General features: G+C 43.1%; 1 protein-coding gene across 3 annotated transcripts in view; it reads right to left on the reverse strand.

Moving 5' to 3' along the window:
• Window positions 1-23,756, reverse strand: part of gabrb1 (gamma-aminobutyric acid type A receptor subunit beta1) — a 292,075-nt gene that overhangs the window by 23,044 nt on the left and 245,275 nt on the right. Inside the window, exon 9 of one of the 3 annotated variants that reach the window (XM_072251843.1) lies at window positions 12,520-12,537. The exons of the other annotated variants lie outside the window; for them this stretch is intronic. Coding sequence (XP_072107944.1) covers window positions 12,520-12,537 — 18 coding nt within the window. The remainder of the gene's footprint in view (window positions 1-12,519; window positions 12,538-23,756) is intronic. 3 annotated transcript variants of the gene reach the window in all.

Consider the following 23,756-nt stretch of genomic DNA (forward strand, 5'->3'; position numbering starts at 1 on the left):
ATCGGACCAATGGAAAATGATGCTGGAGAAGTAGTAATGGCGGACAACGAAATGTTGGATGAACTGATTAAGTACATTGCATCAGTCTTCACTGTGGAAGACACTAGCAGTATGCCGGAAGCTCCAGGTATTAGGGGTCAGGAAGTCTGTGAGGTTACCATAACCAGAGAGAAGGTTCTTGGGAAACGGAAAGGTCTGAGGGTAGATGTGTCACCTGGACCAGATGGTGTATACACCAGGGTTCTGAAACAGGTGGCTGAAGAGATCGCGGTGGCATTAGTAATGATCTTTCAAGAATCACTAGATTCTGGAATGGTTCTGGAAGACTGAAAAATTGCCAATGTCTCTCCACTCTTCAAGAAGGGAAAGAGGCAGAAAAAAGGAAACTATAGGGCAGGTAGTCTGACCTCAGTGGCTGGGAAGATGTTAGAGTTGATTATTAAGAATGAAGTCTCAGGGTACTAGGAAGCAGGTGATAAAATAGGATGAAGTCAGCATGGTTTCCTCAAGGGAAGAGGTTGCCTAACAAATCTGGTGGAATTCTTTGTAGAAATAACAAGTAGCAGAGACAAAGGAGAATTGGTTGATGTTGTGTACTTGGGTTTTCGGAAGGCCTTTGACAAGGTGCCACACATGAGGCTGCTTAAAAAGCTACAAGCCTATGGTATTACAGGGAAGATTCTAGCATGGATAAAACAGTGGCTGATTGGCAGTGAGAATAAAGGGAGCCTTTTCTGGTTGACTGCAAGTTGTGTTTTGGGAACAATTCATTTTACATTATATGTCAATGAATTGGATGATGGAATTAGTGGCTTTGTTGTAAAGTTTACAGATGATATGAAGATAGGTGAGGAGCAGGTAGTTTTGAGGAAGTAGAGAGGCTCCAGATTGACTTAGACAGATTAGGAAAACGGGCAAAGAAATGGCAGATAGAATATAATGACGGAAAGTATATGGTCAATGGAAAAGTAGGCGTAGCTTGGCCCATGGTTGCCCTCTGAGTCTGGAGAAGTGGGAGGAGACAAAGGAGAAATTGTTGAGGGTGAAGACCAGTTCTGCCAGATGGTGGAGGATGGTAGTGGAGGTGAACTGGTTGGTTCTTTTATTGAGAAAGAAGTGGAGATTTCAAGGCCTCCTTGGTTGAGGATAGAAGTGTCTAGGGGATAGAAATGTCTATGGGCTAGACATCCATGGTGAAAATGAGGTAGTCAGGGCCAGAGTTGAAAGTTAGTGAGGAGATCGAAAGCATGAGAAGTGTTGCAGATGTAGTAGAGAAGGGACTGAACCAAGGGGGATAGAATGGAGTTGAGGTATGAGGAAAGGTGGGGCAGGAGCAAGCAGAGACTATGGTCCTACCTGGACACAAATTCAGTGGGGCAGGAGAAGGCAGAGACAATGAGCCTATCTGGACAGGAGAACAGTGGGGCAGGAGAAGGCAGAGACAATGAGCCTGTCTGGACTGGAGTATAGTGGGGCAGGAGCAGGCAGAGACAATGAACTTAGCTGGACACGAATACAGTGGGGCAGGAGCAGGCAGAGACAATGAACTTAGCTAGACACAGGTACAGTGAGGCAGGAGAAGGCAGAGACAATGAGCCTATCTGGACACAGGTGCAGTGGGGCAGGAGCAGGCAGAGGCAAAGCATTTCTGAGTGTGAGATATCGCACATTGGAAGACCTATTGCAGGAGGAAAGTGTATAGTAAATGGAAGGACCTTTAGGAGCATTGTTGTACAGAGGGGTTTTAAGGTGCAAGTCCAGATCTCCCTAAAATGGCAACATAAGTGGACAGATTGAGAAAGAAGGGATATGGTATGCTTCCCTTTATTGGTTGGCACCCTGAAGATTTAAGTTGGGATGTAGCAGTTATATAAAACTTTGGGTCCACCTATTTTGAAGTATTGTGTGCAGTTCTGGTTGCCAAGCTCTGGATGGGATGTGAAAGTCTGGGAGCAGGTGATAAAAAGAGGTTCACCAAGATGTTGCCTGGATTGGAGTGCGTTCGCTCTAAGGAGGGACTGGACAAACGGATTGTTCACCGGAGTGACAGCAGCTGAGGGTGACCTGATAGAAATATATATGACGAGGAGAGGAGTAGAATGGGTAGACAGTCAGCATCTTTATCCCCAGGGTGAAAGTGTCAAATACTAAAGGGCATGGCATTAACCTGAGAGGAAAACATTAAAAGAGATGTACACAGCATGTTTTATTTTATGGAGAGTGGTCGGTGCCTGGAAGCACCTTCAGGGGAAGTAGAAGAAGCAGATTCAATAGCAACATTTAAGAGGTATTCAGACAGATGCACGGATAAGCAGGAAACAAAGGAATATTGATGATATGTGGGTATACAAGATTCATTTAGTTTGTCATCATAGGAAGGGAGGAAGGAAATTGCCTTTTTTAAACTCATGAGAGAGCATAGGCGATCAACGTTTTGCTGTTGATGTTTCTGTAGCAGGCAATTTCTTTTTTTACGAGGTCGAGATGCTAGCTCGATGCTCAACCCAGCTGGATGGAAAGTGTGCCTGGGGAGCCGGCTGGGTTCAAACTCGGGAACCTTCGCTGCGAAGTCCGGCGCTGATGCCACTACGCCACCAGCCAGAAGTGGTCCACAGCAGGGGTGATTGATAAGTTCGTGGCCTAAGGTAGGAGGAGATGAGTTATTAACTTCAAACTTTCTGCATAAGCACTCAAAGAATTGAACTGCACGTGCATGTAATGACAGCTGTATAACTCATCTCCTTCTACATTAGGCAACGAACTTATCAATCACCCCTGCTGTGGACCACCTGGAGGTCCAATACACCGACTTCTACAAAGAAGGCATCCGTATGCTCCACGACCGCTGGACTAAGTGTGTACATGTAGGAGGGGACTATGTTGAAAAATAAACATGCTAGGTTTTCTAAAATTGACTCCTTCTATATTAGGCCACAAACTTATCAATCACCCCTCGTATGCTAACTGACTGCAAAAGCAATGGAGATAATCAGATTCACTATACAATGGAGATATTTGTAGCCTTACAATTAGTACAGAAGTATGATGGGGACAACCTCCATGACACTCATTGCAAATACTGACAGGCCAGGCATAACCTACCAATCAATATGCAGTGTAGAGGCACCTGTCAGTGTAGGGGGAAGTCATGGAGGAGAGCACTAAAGTGGGCCACTTTGAAGAACTGGTCCATTACTATTGTAATCACTGTGGCCCCATCAGAAGGTATCGAACCCGTGACGAAATCCATGGCAATGTGGGACAATGGGCATTGAGGGCCAGGCAGGAGCCCACATGGCAACTGGTTGGAGGAATTGGATTGATCACATTGAGGGCAGGCAGTGATGAACTGACATACATCTATGATCATGGAGGGCCACCAGAACCGACGGAGTAGAAAATGCATGGTCTTTCATGACCTGGATGGTGGGAGAGGGGTGAGAATTGGGCCCAATGGAGTGCCTCAGAATGCATGGCTGCCGGCAGGTACATGTGTTTGTCAGCTGTGTTGCTCAGAACAGGCTCATGCTGTAGGGCCTGGCAGATCTGGTTCTCAAGCTCCGGGACGATCGGGGCAAGGATGGAATGATGGGCTGATGGCCAATCTCTGTTTCTGCTGAGAAGAACTATTGTGAACTATTGAACTATTGTGACAAGGTGTCTGCCAGGTGTTCTAGGACCCAAGTCAGCAGTGAACCAGATGGCCAGACGAAGTGACGGTTGTGAATGGACAGTCAGGGGTAACCCAAGATAAGGGGAGTGTTGGGTGAGTTGATAAAGAGGAATGGATGGACCCTTGGTGCTCTCTGATGCTCTTGTGTACAGACTGTGTGCACACTCAGACCATCCCTGATCCCAAGTGACAGCTGTCAATGGGTGTGATGCGGAAGGAATGAGAGGCAGGCTGTACAGTCCAGAACGTTGCCTGTTGTGTCGGAATTCACCAGAGTTTCCCATGTGCGTAGAGCCGGGGGGGGGGGGGGGGGGGTGGCAAGTGTGATGGAGGAATGGTGGTGGAGGACAGTAGAGAGACTGAATCAGGCTATGGTGCTGAAATGAGGGGATGGAGGAACTTAGCCGATCAAAGGGCGCTTGCCTCCATTTAGTGGTGCCGTTTTCCCGGAAGCAGTGTGCATTTGATGCGTGAATGATTGGCTGCTCCTCAGTTGGCACACAAGTTGGTGCTTCACCAACGCTCATGCTCTTGGGGAGTTATGGGGGCTTTCTCTAACTGCATGGGTCCTGCAGCCTGCAAAAGAATGGAACTGTGATTCTGGCTGATGACCTAGCGGGTTTTTTGATAAGATGCTGCTCAATTCCGAGGGGCAGAGTGATAAGGCTTTTGAGGTTGGTGGACATCTCTCCGGTAGACAGCTCATTTTTCAAGTGCTCCAAGAGTCCGTGATGGTGATAGGCCAGGAGTGCTTCTGCATTTCAGTCATACTGCACTGCGAGGATCCTGAAATCCACAGTATAATCCAGCATTGAGTATAAGTAGGCAAATTATCCATTCTGCTGTCTCTCTTCCACTTCCTGGATGGTCAAAAACCCGGCACATCTCAGCAGTGAATTCCTCGTGTTTTTTGTAAATAGTCGTTTTATTATTCTAGTAAGTGGTGGCCCAGGCCGGTGCTCTCCCAGTCCTGAGAGAGATGATGAAGGCAGTCTTGGCTCACTCCATAACATACAGAGATGGCTGGAACTTGAAGTGTAAGATGCACTGGGGCAGGAGGCTGCAGCATTGGGTGGAGGAGTCCATTGAAACATTCAGGCACCAGAATTCGGGTCTCAGAAGGAGGAGGTTGAAAATCGCGGGGTTTCTGTATCGAGGCGGTGAGTTGGAAGATGACGATGGGCAGATGGTCAATGGTGTCCTATTGCTTCTGGATTGTGTGCTCATGTTGATGGATGACTTCCTTTAGGTGAGCACACTCTGTTGGGTTATACATCCTGTCAGGTCATGTGGAGGGGGCTTGACTCAAGTGCAGAGCAGCAGAGATGATTCAGCAGTGAGCAATAACTTTAACAATAAACTGCAAAACAACAAGCCATGAAAAGCCACAAAACAAGAGAAAACAGATACTTAATATGACAAGGCAACAAGGTAACTGAAGGCTAGGAGTACTTGGTTGAAGTTGGCCAGTTTGCTAGTTTGAATGAATGAATAAGGATCGTAGGTGCATACAGGGTTTAAATAGGCTGCAGGTGATGCACTGGAAATGAGTGGCAGGTGACTCCTGTTAACTATGTGGAAACTGGGAGGAGCCTACATGTGTAAACCTTATAGTACCAGGGCAAACATCTTCACTACCTTCTCCTTTACCATTTGGTGGTAGTAGTACCTGTGCAATAATGATTTTTAAAGGATGTTCAAAACAGTGAGCACATCATTTTAGCTTCTAAATGTTGGAAAGTTTCTTCAGCCTTTGTTGGACAATTGATGGACTGCAGGCTTCATTTATATTTATTTGGAAAGATCAAAAATAGATTTTCATGGTCTTCGATGCCTTTGTGACTGAGTGCTCTTCATACCTAGTAGCCGTGGTGATGGAGAATGTAACTGCACTGGAGTGTTAGATTTTATTCTGAACAGAATTCTAGCAGCATTTGCTCAAGTAAAATATTCTTCATTAGAGTGAGATTCCATCAAGTAATGAGAGCATGCATGGCACTGTTGATGACTTAATCAGCGAGAACTCAAGCAACAAAGTTACAAAATACATAAGAAATAAAAAAAGAAAAAAAAATGCATAAATAATTTATATTCTTTTTTTTCCAAATTTGAGCTCAAGCTGTGTTATCTCTGCCAAAGAAAAGAAAAAAATCTTCTTAATTGGATTTACTATGGTACTCTGTCCCAATCAGAACTTATAATCAATTCTACCTTCAAAGCTTTGAGTTGGATAGAGTCAGTATTTGCAAGTTCTGCAAAGATCAGCCTTGTTTTTAAATGCAGGCTCCCTGAGGGTCTTTAATTTTAGGTTTAAACATGGCTACAGCATAATCTAAGTGATAACTCTAAAGGGAATTGTGTTCTAACTAATAGACATTAGCATGAAACAAAATAAACAAGGAAAAATGCTTGCCTTAAGGTACTTACTTATTGTCAGCTTCACAGTTTCATTTAATAAAATCTTTGTTTGCTTCCTTTGCAGGTGACAAAACAACAGCTTCATTTAATGTAAAATCTTTATTAAGTGTAATGAATTTTGGATTTTCCAAACAACTGCCTCAGGTGGGTCTATTAGAGTGGTTTCCACTCTGAACGGTGCAAACCCCTAATGATCAATTGACTGCTGATAAAGTTGAGGTTATTTAATTGGAGAGTTCATAAGAAAAACTAAAGTAATTAAAAATATATTGGGTACATTAGTCTGCCTAGGATATAGGGCTACTAGTAGTACTTGGGAATCCCTGGGATAGCACTAACTCCTAAAAAAGGAGTGAGGAGTCTGTAATGTTCTCAGTTGCATATAGAGGGTGTGGGATTGGGGTGGGCTGTTTTACTGACAGTGAACAAGTGGTACGATTGTTCAAAGTGTTGGGAAACACTTGTCTGCCGTAATTCAGTCTGCTGACATGGAGTATCCATTTAGTAGTCTACTATTTGCATGCCTCCAAAGACTAGCAAATATCTATAAATGCACCTATCTGGTGTGGAGGCACCAATGCATAGGATCAATAGCGGCTGCAGAGGATTGCTGGCTCAGCTAGTTCCACCTCAGGCACAAGCCACCCCATCATCAAGGACTTCACCAAAACGAGGTGCTTCAAGGCAGCAGCATCGACCACTAAGGACCCCCACCATTTGGGACATGCACTCTTCTCATTATTACTGTTAGGGAGGAAGTACGTGAGCCTGAAGTCCCACACTCAATGTCTTAGGAATAGCTTCTAGCCCTCTGCCATCAGTTTTCTTAATGGTCCATGAACTCATGACCTTTACCTCACTATTCCTCTTTTGCACTATTTATTTATGTTGTTATTATAGTAATTTGTTTTACCTGTACTGTACTGCCATAAAACAACACATTGCATGATTTATGTCAGTGGCAAAAAAACTGATTCTTATTCTGATTCTGACTTGTAATATAACTTCAGATTATTATTCATTGATCTCAAACACAGCCGCAGACAAGCTATCTACATCAGATAAACATCACTTCTTGCTTCACAGAATCTAATAGCTTCGAGAAAGGCCAATATTCTGGAAGCAGCAATTGTTTTGAATGGACATAAAAGTACACAGTCAATCAGCTCGCTGTTGTTGATGACTCAACAAAAATAAACTATTTAGTGCATTGCTCCTTGCAGTTGACAGCCATTCTATGAAAATGATTTAAACCTGTAAATACCTGAATTAACTTTATCTGCATTAAAGATGAATGGCAAACTGATATATCCAGTAATTCTCCAGGTAAATGAGATTTTTCAGAATTATTCTGAGGCAGTGTGAGGATCAGGCTCAGAGATTGTGCCTGTGATATTTATAGGGATTCAAGACTTGGCCATTTGAAATTAGAAATTTTAATTCAAGGACAGGCAAGCAAGATGAGTCACAGAAGAACAAAGTGTAATTTTATTCATTTGGAAGGGAAAAGTTTAGGACAGAGTGGATTTGATATAGTGTCTTCTACATAGCTCAGAGTCAGAGTCATGGGGCACTACCAGACAGCAACAGACCCTTTTGCTCAACTAGATCGTGCTAAACTATTATTCTGCCTATTCCCATTGATCTGCACCTGAATAGTAGCCCTCCGTATCACTCCCATCCATGTAATTATTCAAACTTCAAAATCATTCACTTCCTTTGGCAGCTCGTTCCATGCTCTCACTACCCTCTGAGTGCAGAAGTTCCCCCTTATGTTCCTCCTAATTATTTCACCTTTCACACTTAATCCATCGCCTCTAGTTCTAGTTTCGCCCAACATCAGAGGAAATAGTTTGTTTGTGTTTACCCTATGTACTGTATAACCCTCAAAATTTTGTGTGCCTGTCATACTCCCCCATCATTCTCTCATGCTCCAACCTTTTCAACCTTTCCCTACAACTTCGGACCTCAAGTCCCATAAACCTCCTTCAAATTTTTCTTTGTACTCTTTCAATATCTTTCCTTTAGGTAGGTGACCAGAACTACACACAACACTCCAAATGAGGCCTCACTAATGTCTTATATAACTTCAACACAACATCTCAACTCCAGTACTCAATACAATGTGTCAAAAGCTCTCTTTACGACCCTATCATTAGGTTAGTATAGGTTTCTGGAGATCTTTGAAGGATATAAACAGCAGGTGTTTTAAATTTTAAAATGTGCAGACCAGCTTAATCCTGACATTCAGGTGGCATTTCATCATTTAAAAACATGGTGTATTACTGAACTTTTCACTTTTCACTTACTGTGTGAAAGGACCAATTTTCATATACTCACCAGTGGGCATATACTGCAGTTCACTGGTAGAGCCTTTAACATCTCCAAGCAGTGGCTCTGAATTCCATGCTTGTGGAATCACAATAATGTATGGCACAGAAGGTAGGCAATTGCCCATCACATCCAGAAGTATATTTTAGATTAATCCTATTTCCCGGCTCTTGCTCTATAATCTCAGTGAACCTTCATAACTGTTTTTCTTATTTATTAAGCAGAATCTGGACATGATTAGTGAGGCCTTCGAGAGGATGTTGATGAGCCAGCTTCTTCAAATGTGGCAATGTTTCTGCTGAGGTGCTCTCGTGGCACTGTTGTGGGAGGGAGTTCTCATATTTTAATCCACTTACAATGAGGAAACACTGATATGTTTTCATGTCAGGTAGCTGAGCAACTTGGAGGGGGAAGTGCAGGTTCCAGCTGTGTTTGACCTTCTTGGAAGAGGTCAGAATGACCTTAGCCAATAATATCAGTGCATTTTGTAGACGATATATTGTATACCACAGTCAGAACAGAGGGAATGGATGTTTAGGATGGTGGCTGGCTGCATTACTGCCTGGTTTCGGAACATTAATGCCTTTGAATGTAAAATTCTACAAAAAGTAGTGGATTCAGCCCTGTACATAATGGGTAAAGCCCTCTCAACCATTGAACATATCTACATTACATGAAATGTTGTCGTAGGAAAGCAGCATCCAGCATCACAGATCCTTGCCACCCAGGCCATGCTCTTTTCTCACTGCTGCCATCAGGTAGAAGGTATAAGTTCCTCAGGACTTGCACCATCAGGTTCAAGAACAGTTACTACCCCTCAACCATCAGGCTCATGAACAAAAGAGGATAATCACACTCATCTATTGAGATGTTTACACAACCAATTTTAAGGACTCTTTATCTTGTTATTTCATGCAGTTGTTATTTATTGCTATTTATTTATAGTTGCATTTCAATAGTTTGTTGCCTTCTATGCTCTTGCTCTTTCATTGATCCTGTTGACAGTTACTATTCTATAGATTTGCTGAGTATGCCCGCAGGAAAAAGAATCTCAGGGTTGTATGTGGTGACATGTATGTACTCTGATAATAATTTTTAATTTGAACTTTAAACTTTACTTTGAACTTTGCTGTAACAACCAATTGGAATAATGTCAAGTGTCTTCAGAGGTAGTAGAGTGCACTTATCGAAGCATATTGAGAGTTAGTCCATCACACCTCTGACATGTGCCTTGCAGATGATGGAATGTCTTTGAGGTATTGGGAGGGGAGGCACTCACTGCAAGATACCCAGATTCTGAACTTCCAGCTAATTATATCTATGTTCTGAATTATTGAACTATTAATAAAGCTTCCTGTTCACTATGTCCAGGCCTTGTATAGTTTTATATGCCTCTAATGTATATCCCCTTTACCCTATTGTTCCAAAGAAAAACAACACCTGCCCTTCCAGTCTCCTCTCGTCAAACTAGTTCTTTAGCTTTGACTACTCGCTTCTATACTTTTTCTGTACCCTCTCTGATGTTATCACCAGAACTGCACATGGTTCACAATCTATGGTCCAACCAACCTTTCATACACTTCCAGCTATTTACTGTGAAAATAGATTCATTACTTTATTAAAGATAGTAAAGGTGTGCAACAAGAGACACTGAGGATGTGGAAACAGACACAAAATGCTGGAGAAACTCAGTAGGTGAGGCAGCAACAAATGATTGGATGTTTCGGGGCAAGACACTTTATCAGGACTGGAATGGAAGGTGGAAGAAGCCAGAATAAGGAAGGAGCTGAAGGAGTTCGAGCTAGAAGGTGATAGGTGAAGCTAGGTGGGTGGGGCAGGAAGTAAGAAACTGGGAAGTGACAGGTGGCTGGAGAAGAACCTGAGAGAAGAGGAGAATGATCCATGGCAGAAAGGGAAGGAGGTGGGCACTAGTGGCAGGTGAAGAGAGAAGAGCAGAGTCAGAGTGTGGAATGGAAGAGTAAGGAAGGGGAAGGGAGAAAAAATATCAAAAGTTATAGAAATCGATGTTTTTGCCATCAGGTTGGAAAAGTATTACCTCATACTCTATCTGAGTAGCCTTCAACCTGAGAGTGGCCTCATTGTGGCAGTAGAGGAGGCCATGGACTGACATGTCAGAGTGGGAATGGGGATTGGAATTAAAATGCTCGGCCACTGGGAAATTGGGTTTTCTGCAGGTGGAGTGAAGGTACTTAACAAAGCAGTCCTCCAATTTATGTTGAATCTTACTAGTGCAGAGGAGGCCATATTGGGAACATGGAACATGGAATACTGTAGATGAATAGATGAATAAATAGATTTGGAAATGAAGTGTTGCCTCGACTGGAAGGATGTTCCATATATGCATAGATTGTACAAATGTATCTTCATACTATTTGATACATTATTTTTAAGATTCTATATGCCAAGGTAACAGATTTTTGCACAGTTTTATCTATCCAATATACCACTCAGAAGAAAAGGAAGACAAAAACTGGCAGCTTACATATATCTTGTTAGTAGAGCAGCAAATGAGCTCCTAATGAACAGAATTAAAACAAGAAATGTAGTTGTTTCAATTTTGAAATGTTAGAAAAGGACAAGCTCTTGAATGTTTACAAGAAAACTGATGTTCAACTCTGAAGTAACAATCAGAGACTTCTGTAAAGATGTAAACATTCAAGACCATGCCTGTTATGGGAATTAAAGATTCACTCAGAAAGATCAAGGCTTAAACATTTTACTGCAACTCATTTTTCACCTGCTTTCTAAGCCGTTACATAATTCTACTATGTTCCCTCTGGGTAGGTCTCTTTATAAATTTTGAGAACTTGGTACTTTTTGGTTATGGCTTCATGATTTCATTTCAAAAGACTATTGTCACAATGTAAATGATGACATCAGTATTTTGAAATCTGTGTAAAATTTTTGAAATCCAAGTGGTGAGGGGCACATTTCAAGAGTGATCCACTCTTATTTTAATTCTAATTTGATACCTTTGTGTCCTGAAGAAGAGTCTTGGCCTGAAATGGCATCTCTTTACTCTTTTCCATAGATACTGCCTGACCTGCTGAGTTCCTCCTGCATTTTGTGCGTGTTGCTTTGGATTTCCAGCATCTGCACATTTTCTTGTGTTTGTCTTTATAACGTTTTATTTGGCTTCCACAGGAATGCTTTTCTTTCTGTATTTCATCTTAAAGCAGTCTCTTAGGCAGCCGAAGATCTGGCATATAAGCTACATGGCTTGCCCAGCGTTACTGGGATTGCATCGGGACGGTGTAGATACTGGGGAGTCCCACCTTGGTAAGTACCTCAGTGTCAGGGATTCTGCCTTGGCACCTAATATTGAGTTTTCAGAGGCAGACTGTGAGGAAGTAGTTCAGTTTCTTGGCATGCCATTGGTACACTGTCCATGTTTTGCAGGCATAAAGCAGAGTGTGAAGTATTATGGTCTTGTACATCTTCAGTTTCATCTGTAGACTTATGCCTCTCCTGGTCCGGAATTGGTATAAAGTCTGCCAAAGGCTACACTTGTAGTGGTGATCCTGACACTTATTTCATCATTAATGGCGGTGTCCTAGGTCAGTTTGCTGCCAAGATATGTGAACCTCTTCACTGGGTTGAGTCCTTCTGTTGATTCTGATGCTTGGCTCAACGTATGATTTCCCTGGAACTGGCTGATGCATTACTTCCGTCTTCTTGTTGTTGTTGGTAAGCCCAAAGTTGGGAAACACATCAGAAAACTTGTTGACACAGCACTGAATATCATCTGTTGAACCAGCATGAAGGCACAGTCATCAGGGAAAAAGAAGTCTCTGATGATGTTTGTCGTAACCTTACTTTTTGCTTGGAGTGTTCTGAAGTTGAAAAATTTCCCATCAGTACAGAATCTGATGCTGATGCCTACATCGACATCTCTGAGGGCATCAATCATCATGGCAGAAAACACCAGAATAGTGTTGGTGCCAAGACGTAGCCCTGCTTGAGACAGGGAAGGGCTCGGATGTTTCAACATTGTCTTGAACTCTAGCTTGCATACCATCGTGGAATTGATAAACCATGGTGATGAATTTCCTTGGGCATCCGTTCTTTGCTGTGACCTTCCTCAGACTGACCCTCTCTACTAACAGTGTTGAAGACCTTAGTCAGATTAACCTAGCAGGGCAGCAGGTCAGCCATTTTGTTCCTGACACTTTTCTAGCAGCTGTCTTGCAGCAAGCACCATGTCGATAGCCCCACGCTCTTTCTGGAACCCACAGAGTCTCAGCTAGGAGACCCCAGTCAAGGTGTAATATGAGACAGTTGGGAAGAAAGCTGTTGAAGATCTTGCCTGTAATAGTCAACAAGGATATTCCCCGATAGTCGTTACAAGAATGTCAGTTTCCCTTTCACTTATGCAGGTGAATGATAGATGTATCTTTAAATTCCTGTGGAATCATCTCTTGTTGCCACATGAGTTGAAAGAGCTGATTAAGCTGTTCTTGGGCCTTTTAGGCCTCAGCTGGTATTGCAGTTGATCCAGGAGCTTTGCCACTAGAGTGCTGGTGATTCATTTTCTGGGTCTTGACTAAGCTCCACATTGCTTCACTGATAGGTGCCTGGGGTAGGTGATCAGTGGCTTCATCATTTATAGTCGAAGGATGATTCAGAACTCTGTTAAGGTGCTCAGCTGACCTATGAAGAATTTCCTCTTTGTCCATGATCAATGTGCTCCCATCAGCGCAAAGGAGAGGGGCTGATCCTGATGACGTGGGGCCATAGACTTCTTTCAATGCAGCGTAGAAGTTCTTTAAATCATAACTCTCTGCATACACCTGGGTCTCATCATCTTTTTTTGCTCAGCCAGGAATCCTGCATCCATGTTGTACAGTCCTTCCAATGTTATTGAAGGCATTCTTCTTTGAGGTGGACTTAGAGTCTCTGAGGAGAGCTTTGTGAGGATGATGTTCCTCATCGAGCAGTTGTTTGACATCGGCACAGTTTTCATTAAACCAATCCTTGTGCTTTCTGGTAGCAAGCCCCAGAATCTCTGCAGCAGTACAGTAGATCAGCTCTCAAAGGGTTGACCAAGTGCCTTCCAAATTCTGGTTATGCAGCGGGTGGAGCTTATGCAGTTTTCCACAGTGTCAACAAAAAAAACTGCTTTATGTTGCTGCTTTCCAGCTTGTAGATGTTAAGCCAACTCAGGACTTTCTTTCCTTGTGGGGTTCTGTTGGGATATGGATATGGATGTTCATTTTAGAAACAATGAGATGGTGGTCTGTCCAGCATTCAGCACCGCACATAGACTTTGTCAACCTTGCATCCTTTCTGTCTCTCTTCCTGGAGATGATGTGGTCAATTAGATGCCAGTGCTTGGAGTGGAGATGCATCCACAAAGTCCTGTTATAGTGGGAAGGTGGAAGACGTTGTCAGTGATCAACAACTAACTTCCAGCATAATGTATGTCTGGAGTTGTAGAAGACTGTTGCTGTTGCACCGGCCAATATTGTATTTCCCGATGACCCCATCCCAGGAGGTGCTGTCAGAGCCCACTCTTGCCATGAAGTCACCAAGAATGATAAGGTTGTTTTCTTTTGGAACAGTGACAATAACTGAGTGCAGTTCTTCATAGAAATTATTCTTGATATCATGTGGGTTGATCATGGTTGGGGTGTAAAGCTAATGATGGGGACATGGTTTCTGCCATGCATCAGGTGGGATTTCATGGTCATGAGGCCTTTGGAGGTCCAGCAAGTTTGCTAGAGAACTCCATCTTTACTACAAATCCACCCAGTCCCTTGTTGGTCTTGAATTCCTTTTCCACTCAAAAAGAACGTGCATCTTGCACCTCTTTCACAAAACTTGCACTCTCCTGAATGCTGGGCTGTGATATTGATGCTATATCAGGCTAACTCTCTCCCTGTTACAGCAGTTCACCTCTGAAGTCTGTCAGCATTGACTCTGTCCAATCCTACGCACTGAGAGTGAGAGAACAGTCCGTACTTTTCTCTTCGATATATTTGGAGTGGGAGGAGCTAAAGATGGTTTTTCCAAACCTGGGCGACTTCTTCCAGTTCATCCGTGAAACAGTTTATTCTTCCCTTCTCATGTCTTTGTTTCAAGTTGGCTGGGGTCCTGTCGGAGTCTGTGATCTACAGCTACAGCTCAAACTATGGTTCTTCACAGGCAATGGGTTCTCATTGTCGGACTTGCTGAGCAGCCTGGCGTTTTGATACTTCCAGGTGTGGTGTGGAAGATGTAAGCCTTTGGGTGTGGCCTTGTAGGCGACCCGATTCCTCACTGATGTCACTGACTAAAGCATCGTGGGAGACTGAAACATTGAGACACCAGGCAGTTTTGTGCTGCTGTCTCTGGAAAGCCCTGCACACACTCTCTCTCTCTCTCTCTCTCTCTCGGTGATGGGTGAGAGTCTGTTGGTCCTCGAGTTGATTTCCTTCACCTTGTAGCCATTCTGTAAGATTGTCATGCATAATCATCTTATTTTGCACTATTAGTCAAAGTAGAAAGTACTGCTCTACTTTGGGAGGTATGATGGTGGTTGTTATTGTCGAGGAATAAGTCGGTGTGAGTGAGTTTCTACAGAATGTCTACAAGGTGAAGGAAATCAATCGGGCCTTTAAGTTGGCCAATGGAAAAACCAGGAAATCTAACAAGAAGGAACCCATCTCTACCGCTGGCCTTCCCTATACTTCCATTGTTTCTGGAAGGATTGTCAGGATCCTGAAGAAATACCATCCACAAACTCCTAAAGAAGCTCTGTGGGTCAAAGATGACTTGGGACTCAGTATGACTGGCGCTTACAGGAGCAGTGTATATTGGTTAGACAGGATGCACGGTGGAACCCTGCATCAAGGAAATCTGTTTGAGTTACCTGGAGAAATTGACAGTAGCAGAATATTGCAGTCGCAATGGCCATAGGATTGACATTCACGGGACAAAACTCCTGCCATGCCAATGGTTTTTGGGACTGTCTGGTGAGGGAAACCATTGAAATAAAACTAGAGGAAAAGAATTTTAACAAAAGGTCTTGCCCTAAGTAAGAGCTGCAATTCGATTGTGAACAAGGTGGGACAGCAGAAACCTGATTGGATGAGGGCTAGCCAATCAGGAGGGACAGGTGACTGGGGTATAAATGCCACAGGTCCAGACACGTCCAGGCTCATCCCTGATGAAGATGGTGGAATTTGTCATCAAAACGTTGGTTAAAATCAATACCTGTTTCTGGCAGGGGGCCCAGGAAGAATGTATTCATTCTAACTGATTGCATACATAGCCTGATGTGGAGGTTCTAATGCGCAGGATCACAAGGGCACAACCTCCGCATCAACAAGGACATTTTCTAAAGGTGATGCCTTAGGAAGATGGTATTGATCATATAGACCCTCACAATCCAGGACATGACCTCGTTGCATTACTACCAGCAGGACGGAAATACGACAGCCTGAAGACACACATTTAAATATATAAGGACAGCTGATTTTCCTCTGCTATCAGATTTCTCAATGGTCCATGAACCTCATTATTCCTTTTCTCATACTACTTATTTCATAATTTATAGTAATATGTTCTTGCACTGTACTCCTGCAGCAAAGTAACAGATTTTGTGTTAAAGAAGTCAGTAGTAATAAACAGGACACAGATTCTGATTCTTTGACCCCAATATCCAACCATGATCCCTCTCAATGAACCAAGGTCCTGACCCATTACTATTTGTGGCATATTGGGGAGGAGACGAAAACTGCTGGAAGTGACCTCTTTGTTTAGATGCTATACTAAACTGAGCTTCCTTTTGCTCTCTCAAGAAGACATGAAAAATCTCATGGCACGGCACTCAGTAGCCACTTTATTAAGTACCTTCTTCCTCTTATACAGGGACAACTGAATGTTTGTTCATTATCTTCTGCAACTGTAGCCAATCCACTTCAAAGTTTGAAATGTTGTGCATTCAGAGATGCTCTTCTGTACACCACTGGTGTAACACATGGTTACTTGAGTTACTGTCACCTCCCTGTCAGCTTGAACAAGTCTGACCATTCTCCTCTGAATGACCTTATTAGCAACGCGTTTTTCTCACGAATTACTACTCACTGGATGTTTTTGGCACCATTCTCTGTGAACTCTAGAGACTGTTGTGTGTGAAAATCCCAGGAGATCAGCAGTTTCTCAGATACTCAAACCACACCAACTGGCACCAACAATCATTCCACGGTCAGAAACACATAGATCACATTTCTTCCACATTCTGATGTTTGATCTGAGCAACAACTGAACCTCTTGAAAATGCCTGCATGCTTTTATGCATTGAGTTGCTGCTACAGGATTGACTGATTGCTGGTTAGATATTTGCATTAAGAAGCAGGTGTACATGTGTACCCTAATAAAGTGACGTCTGAGTGTAGTCATAGCACAGCACAGCAACACTGAGTTTGCACCGAACATCAAGCATCTATCGCAGTTTATTCTCCCTACATTCTTCTCAACTCTCTTCAGATTCTACCCCTCATTTACATATCAGGGATAATTAACTTATCAACCTGCATGACTCAGCTGAAGCAAGAGCACGTAACCTCTAGACAAAGAGCATGTGAGGTCAGGACTAAACTCGGGTTGTTGGAGCTGATAAATATAAATGCTAACAATTATCAGTAGAGACCACCGTTTGACTGGTGGCAGCTAGAAGGTAGGCTGAAAGCTCAGTGTCTCTTTTCCTGAGTGACTAACATTGTGTGAGACCTCGGTGACCATGATATATAATCTTAGTTCCCAGTGCAAGGAAATAAATCTTATACAGAATAGACTGTTGGTGATTATCATGGCAAAGGCTTAATGCGTTCATTGATTTCTTAATTTTAAAACAAATTGTTAACCTATTTAACCTACTTGTTTAAATAATTTCAGTCTGCTATTTATATTTATATTTGATATCACTTCAACTTACCTAAGGAATTGCATAGGTCTGTGAAGGCCAAGTTAAAATAATCTCAAATGGAGGAGATTATATAAACTAATACAACTGGGTCATCTCCTCCTCACCCCCACTCTCAATCATTTCCCCCTTTTTTGAGAGCTAATTAACCTAAGAGGTCTTTCAAAACATTTTGGGCTGCAACTGCACAGTCCAAATGAACTTCAGCAAAATGAGTTCTGACCCAGAGTTTACAGTAATTTCCTCTGTTATTATTGGAAGCAAGAAAAAGAAGAGCAAAACAGCACAGGAGGGACAAAAATACAAGGACAAAGAAGAATACAACATAATCCAGGAGTAGTTTTCTGGAGATGCGACATGCATCTGACTAACTTCTACAGATGTACAGTAGAAAGAATTCTGACTGGTTGCAACATGGACTGGCATGGAAACCCCAATGCACAGGAATGCAACAGGTTCAGAGCGACGTGGACTCAGCCAGTTCCATCATGGACCCTGCCACTGAGGATATTTACTGGAGGCGATATCTCAGTAAAGTGACATTCATCATTAGGAAGCACCCATCATCTGTGCCACTGCCCTCTTCTCGACATCGCCTTCAGGCAGGAGGTACATGAGACCCACACTTCAAGGTTAAATAATATCTTCTTCCTCATTGCCATCATACTACCTCAGACTGTATTTCTGTCTCTCTCTTCAACATGTACTAACGTTGTTCTGTTTATTTTGTCATGCAAATTATGTAAATTTGATGCTAATTTAAGTTTAGGTTAATTTATATTTGTAACATACTGTGCTGAGGTTGTAAACCACAAAAAGCTAATTTTCACAGCAGTTGCACCTTGTGACCGTGTGCCTATGACAGTAAACTGTTGCATGGAAGGACAGAAAGGGAGCTTCTCAGGTGGACAAATGTAAGAGCAGTTCTACTGTTCACTGAGGGGAGATGAGATAGGGAACGTTCTGGAATCGACAGGAGGGGGCATCAGGAGTTGGAGTGGAATTGGGCAGATTAGAGAAGTGTCTCACTTTTAGAGATTTGAAAGGTACAGGAGTACCAGGGTGATTTAGGAGGAGTGGAAAACTGCAAATGACTAAAAAAGGTTGGATAAGCCACAACGGCGCATTGCCTTAGAAGAAAGGAAACTAGCTCTTTTAAATTGACAGGTGCTGGAAAAGTGATGAGCTGGATTTGGTACAGGAACGGCAGCTATAGCTTTTGGATAACTAATGGTCCAGTAAATGTGCTGAAAATCTAAATGTCAGTCTTCTTTTATCATTAAGATCTTTTAATTATAAAAACACTTATGGTTAATGAAGTGATTAATTCCTAATATAAGCGTCCAAAAAATTTTCAAAAGGGATTCCCTCTGGACTTCACTCGAATTACACCACAATTTCTCTATTTTTATGCCTGGAATTCCACCTTTAAGCTTTCAGGCATTTGTGCCAGCTTGTCTTTCAGTTTAAATTACAAAACCTTGTCAGAAAATGGCTAAACTTCTCTTCCTGGATGAAAAGTCATGTGGACACCATTTTCTAGTTTTCTAGGTTGCAGATTTACTCTTTCCTACAGAAGGAATACCTGCTGACAAAGTGTATGTCTGCTCTGTGCGAGTGTAGTCTTCTCCGTCATCTGATTTCTGAGGAGGTTAGAAGAGAAATTCTTCAAGTTCCATTACAATTATTTAAAAAAAATTCCCTCATGCTCAAAGTCCCAGTGCAGTACGCCAGAAAAGCTTTCCGCAAATATTATTTAAAACTTCCCAATGTAATGTCGCTCAACATATTTTATCTGAAAGTGTTGTATATTAATTGCTTTCTTCACCACATAACAACATAATTAGTGTTGACTTATGACTGAACAATTAACTTCACTTTATAGGGAGTCTAAAGAACATTGAGACTAAAAATCCACTGTGGAGCTTTATTAATCCATTGGGTTTGAAACCATTTGGAGTCAAACTAAATTTACAATGTGTAACAGGTTTTCTCATATGAAGTTAGTAGCTGTAATTGAAACAGCAATCTAATTAAATCCAATGTGCTCCTTGACCTTATACTGGCAACTTTTGTTCAATATAGCCCTCAAGAGATGAAAGGACACGGGTACAAAATCCTCAGCTGTTTTGGTACACTTCTGTTGTAAGAGAGGTCTGGAGGGGAATGAGGACCATCACTGGGTTCCGGCAAACTAGCAACAGAGGAGCTGAAGGCAGTGTGGACAGGGCCAATGAACTTAACATGTTCTTTAACAGATTTGACATTGTGGCCCCTGCCCATCCCCCACATGAGCCATCTGTTGTCGGCCCCCAACCAACACATATTCCACTCTCCCCTCCTATCCCTCCACCCTGCTCTCATGACTATACCCCTTCCCCACACGAAACCACCACGGTGGGCTTCACAGCTGAACAGGTGAGAAGACAGCTGAAATGTCTTAACCCAAGCAAGGCTGCAGGACCGGATGGTGTCAGTACCAGGGTGCTCAAAGCCTGTGCCCCTCAGCTATGTGGAGAACTTCGCCATGTATTCAACCTGAGCCTGAGACTCCGGAGGGTTCCTGTGCTGTGGAAGACATCCTGCCTCGTTCCTGTGCCGAAGACACTGTGCCCCAGCGGCCTCAATGACTACAGACCGGTGGCATTGACCTCCCACATTATGAAGACCCTGGAGAGACTTGTTCTGGAGCTGCTCTGGCCTATGGTCTTAGACTTAGACCCCTCCAGTTTGCCTACAAGCCCCGACTAGGAGTTGAAGATGCCATCGTCTAACTGCTGAACTGTGTCTACGCCCACCTGGACAAGCCAGCGAGCACTGTGAGGGTCGTGTTTTTTGACTTCTCCAGTGCATTCAACACCATCCACCCTGCTCTGCTGGGGGAGAAGCTGACAGCGATGCAGGTGGATGCTTCCCTGGTGTCATGGATTCTTGATTACTCGACTGGCAGACCACAGTACGTGTGCTTGCAACAGTGTGTGTTTCCACAGAGTGATCAGCAGCACTGGGGCTCCACAGGGCACTGTCTTGTCTCCCTTTCTCTTCACCATTTACACCTCGGACTTCAACTACTGCACAGAGTCTTGTCATTTTCAGAAGTTTTCTGATGACTCTGCCATAGTTGGATGCATCAGCAAGGGAGATGAGGCTGAGTACAGGGCCACGGTAGGAAACTTTGTAACATGGTGTGATCAGAATTATCTGCAGCTTAATGTGAAAAAGACTAAGGAGCTGGTGGTAGACTTGAGGAGAGCTAAGGTACCGGTGACCCCTATTTTCATCCAGGGGGTCAGTGTGGACATGGTGGAGGATTACAAATACCTGGGGATACAAATTGACAATAAACTGGACTGGTCAAAGAACACTGAGGCTGTCTACAAGAAGGGTCAGAGCCGTTTCTATTTCCTGAGGAGACTGAGGTCCTTTAACGTCTGCCGGACGATGCTGAGGGTGTTCTACGAGTCTGTGGTGGCCAGTGCTATCATGTTTGCTGTTGTGCGCTGGGGCAGCAGGCTGAGGGTAGCAGACACCAACAGAATCAACAAACTCATTCGTAAGGCCAGTGATGTTGTGGGGATGGAACTGGACTCTCTGATGGTGGTGTCCGAAAAGAGGATGCTGTCCAAGTTGCATGCCATCTTGGACAATGTCTCCCATCCACTACATAATGTACTGGGTGGGCACAGGAGTACATTCAGCCAGAGACTCATTCCACCAAGATGCAACACTGAGCATCATAGGAAGTCATTCCTGCCTGTGGCCATCAAACTTTACAACTCCTCCATTGGAGGGTCAGACACCCTGAGCCAATAGGCTGGTCCTGGACTTATTTCCTGGTACAATTTACATATTACTATTTAACTATTTATGGTTCTATTACTATTTATTATTTGTGGTGCAACTGTAACGAAAACCAATTTCCCCCGGGATCAATAAAGTATGACTATGACTAATCCTGAAGGGGCGTCACCGTGAAGACTGATGGATTCAGATGGATGTGATGGACTTCCTCCCTACTTTGGGGATTCAGGCAAAAGTCAGAATTTGCCTGCCCCGTTCAAGTTCAGTATTATTGCTCAGCTTTTCTTCTCGGTGGTTCAGGATTATTCGATGAAATGTTCTTTTGTCCAGGTTCACAAAAGACTGCATGTAGGATAGGGGCCAGAGCCAATAGGATTCTGGGGTTGGGGCCAGAGCCAATAGGAATCTGGGATAGTGGCCAGAGCCAATAGGAATCTGGGGTTGGGTCCAGAGCCAATAGGAATCTGGGGTTATGGCCTAAGTGCAGAAGGTGAAGCAGGTAACAGTTCACTGACTTTTAATAAGAGCTGTGCAGAATTAAAGGGAAAATAAATAATAAGTGCCAGGCCAACAGGGCTGTTAACTAACACTCTTAAACTGAAAGCTAATGTCGACACTGTGGCACAGACGGAGTAACAATACAAAATAGATATTGCTCCTTTACAGCGTCAATCTAAACGGTAGACTTCCTTCATGGAACAAGTACAAAAGTAAGCAGGGAGTGTTAATGTCGCTGTGCTTATGGTCAAGATTTGACAAGACTCAAATGAGAGGAAGAGCGTTCAATGCAATCACAATGAAACATTAATTGGCTGGAACGCGCGTACGCACAAGCGTGATTGCCGACACTGTTCCGAGCCCATCTGCGAAGATGCTCAGACCCTATGGCAGAGTCCATGGTTGTGACAAGAGGTTGTTGCTAACAACCTTGAATTGGAACAGTGGGATTTCTTTTCAGATTCCCTGCATGAAGGCCCAGCAAGGAACATTAACCCCGCGGTGCACTCTCATCTACTGAGTGTTTTCTTCTGTTATTTCTACAGTGGTTACTGATCTGTTGCACTAGATTGTTGCCAAGCTAGTTGTTTAAAATATTAATTTTCATGATCAGGACATTGTTGTCGAGATCAGGATACACTGAAAATTCATGTCTGTCTTTGATAAACTAGTAGCACAAAGACAAGAAAATCTGCAGATGCTGGAAGTCCAACCCACACATAAAAAATGCTGGAAGGAATCAGCAGGCCAGGCAGCATCTATGGAAAAGAGTTAACAGTCAACTCCAGTCCTGCTGAAGGGTCTTGGCCCAAAACGTTGACTGATTCGTCTTTTTCATAGATGCTGCCTGGCCTGCTGAGTTCCTCCAGCATTTTGTGTGTGGTGCTTTGATAAACCAGTGAGGTGCTGCTTCTGGAACCTCAGCAGAACTTTTGGGCGAAGCTACTCCCTCAGCGATGTTGGACAAGATATTCCAACCTTGGGGCCCAGCAATGATAAAGCATTGACAATACTACATTCTCAAGGCAGGGGAACTTGAAGGTGGTGGTGTCCCTGTGCACCTGCTGCCCTGATGGTGAAGGAGCTTGCCCATTTGGGAATTGCTGCTGGATTCACCTCAGTTGCTGATGACAGTGCATCTTGCGGGTGGTACACACTACAGTTACTGTGCACAGGCGGTGGAGGGAATGCTTAGGCATGACAATCAATCAGGTTGGTAATGATATTCTTGAGTGTCATTGGAACTGTGCTCATTCAGGCAAGTACTGAATCTTCCAACACTTTCCTGATTTTGTGCCTTGTAAACAGTGTAAGGAGGTGAGCCATCAGCCTCTGATCTGATCTTGCAGCCACAGGAGTATACTAGCTATACTCTTCTGATCTGAAAGTCCACCTGCAATCTCACACTAGACAGTTTCTATTTTTTATGGCACTGATGGTTAGGACATGGGCACTAGGAGCATGTGCCCTCCTGAGGCTGCTGTATCATTCATCAAGATCATGACTGATCTTCTATCTCAACATTGGGAATCCAAAGATGCAAATTCCACTCAATGAAGAAATTTCATCTCAGTCTTAAATGGCCTTCTCCTTAGAGACCCTTGGTTCAAGGCATGGAAAATGAAACCTTAGTAGTCACACTTTCAAACATTTTGTAAGCTTCAGCAAGATCTCTCATTCTCATAAACTCTAGTGAACACAGTCCAAACTATTCAACTTCTCTTCAAAAGGCAAAACCACCGTCCAAAGAACCAGTCTTGAGAATTTCCATCCCACACCCACAATGACACGCACTAAATATCCTTTACTAGGTACAGTGAATACCTAAGTTGTACACTATAGTCCAGGTGCAATCTCCTCAAGACATTATATAACTGTGGTAAAAATATTTACACATGAAAACAAAGCACACTACAGTATATAGTTTATTTTGAGAATACTGTGAACATTGATATGGCTGGTGTGCTGTTATTTTCTTCCTGATATTCAAATTTAAATGTCTATTTAGTCACTTCAGGAATGATGTTCTTAAAAATGACAAATAGTAGTCTGGGTTGAAAGGGTTAGCAGAGATTTGCTAAGTAGATATGAAATATACACTGGTTGGCA

Source organism: Mobula birostris, chromosome 3, assembly GCF_030028105.1.
Source record: "Mobula birostris isolate sMobBir1 chromosome 3, sMobBir1.hap1, whole genome shotgun sequence".
NCBI lineage: Eukaryota > Metazoa > Chordata > Chondrichthyes > Myliobatiformes > Myliobatidae > Mobula > Mobula birostris.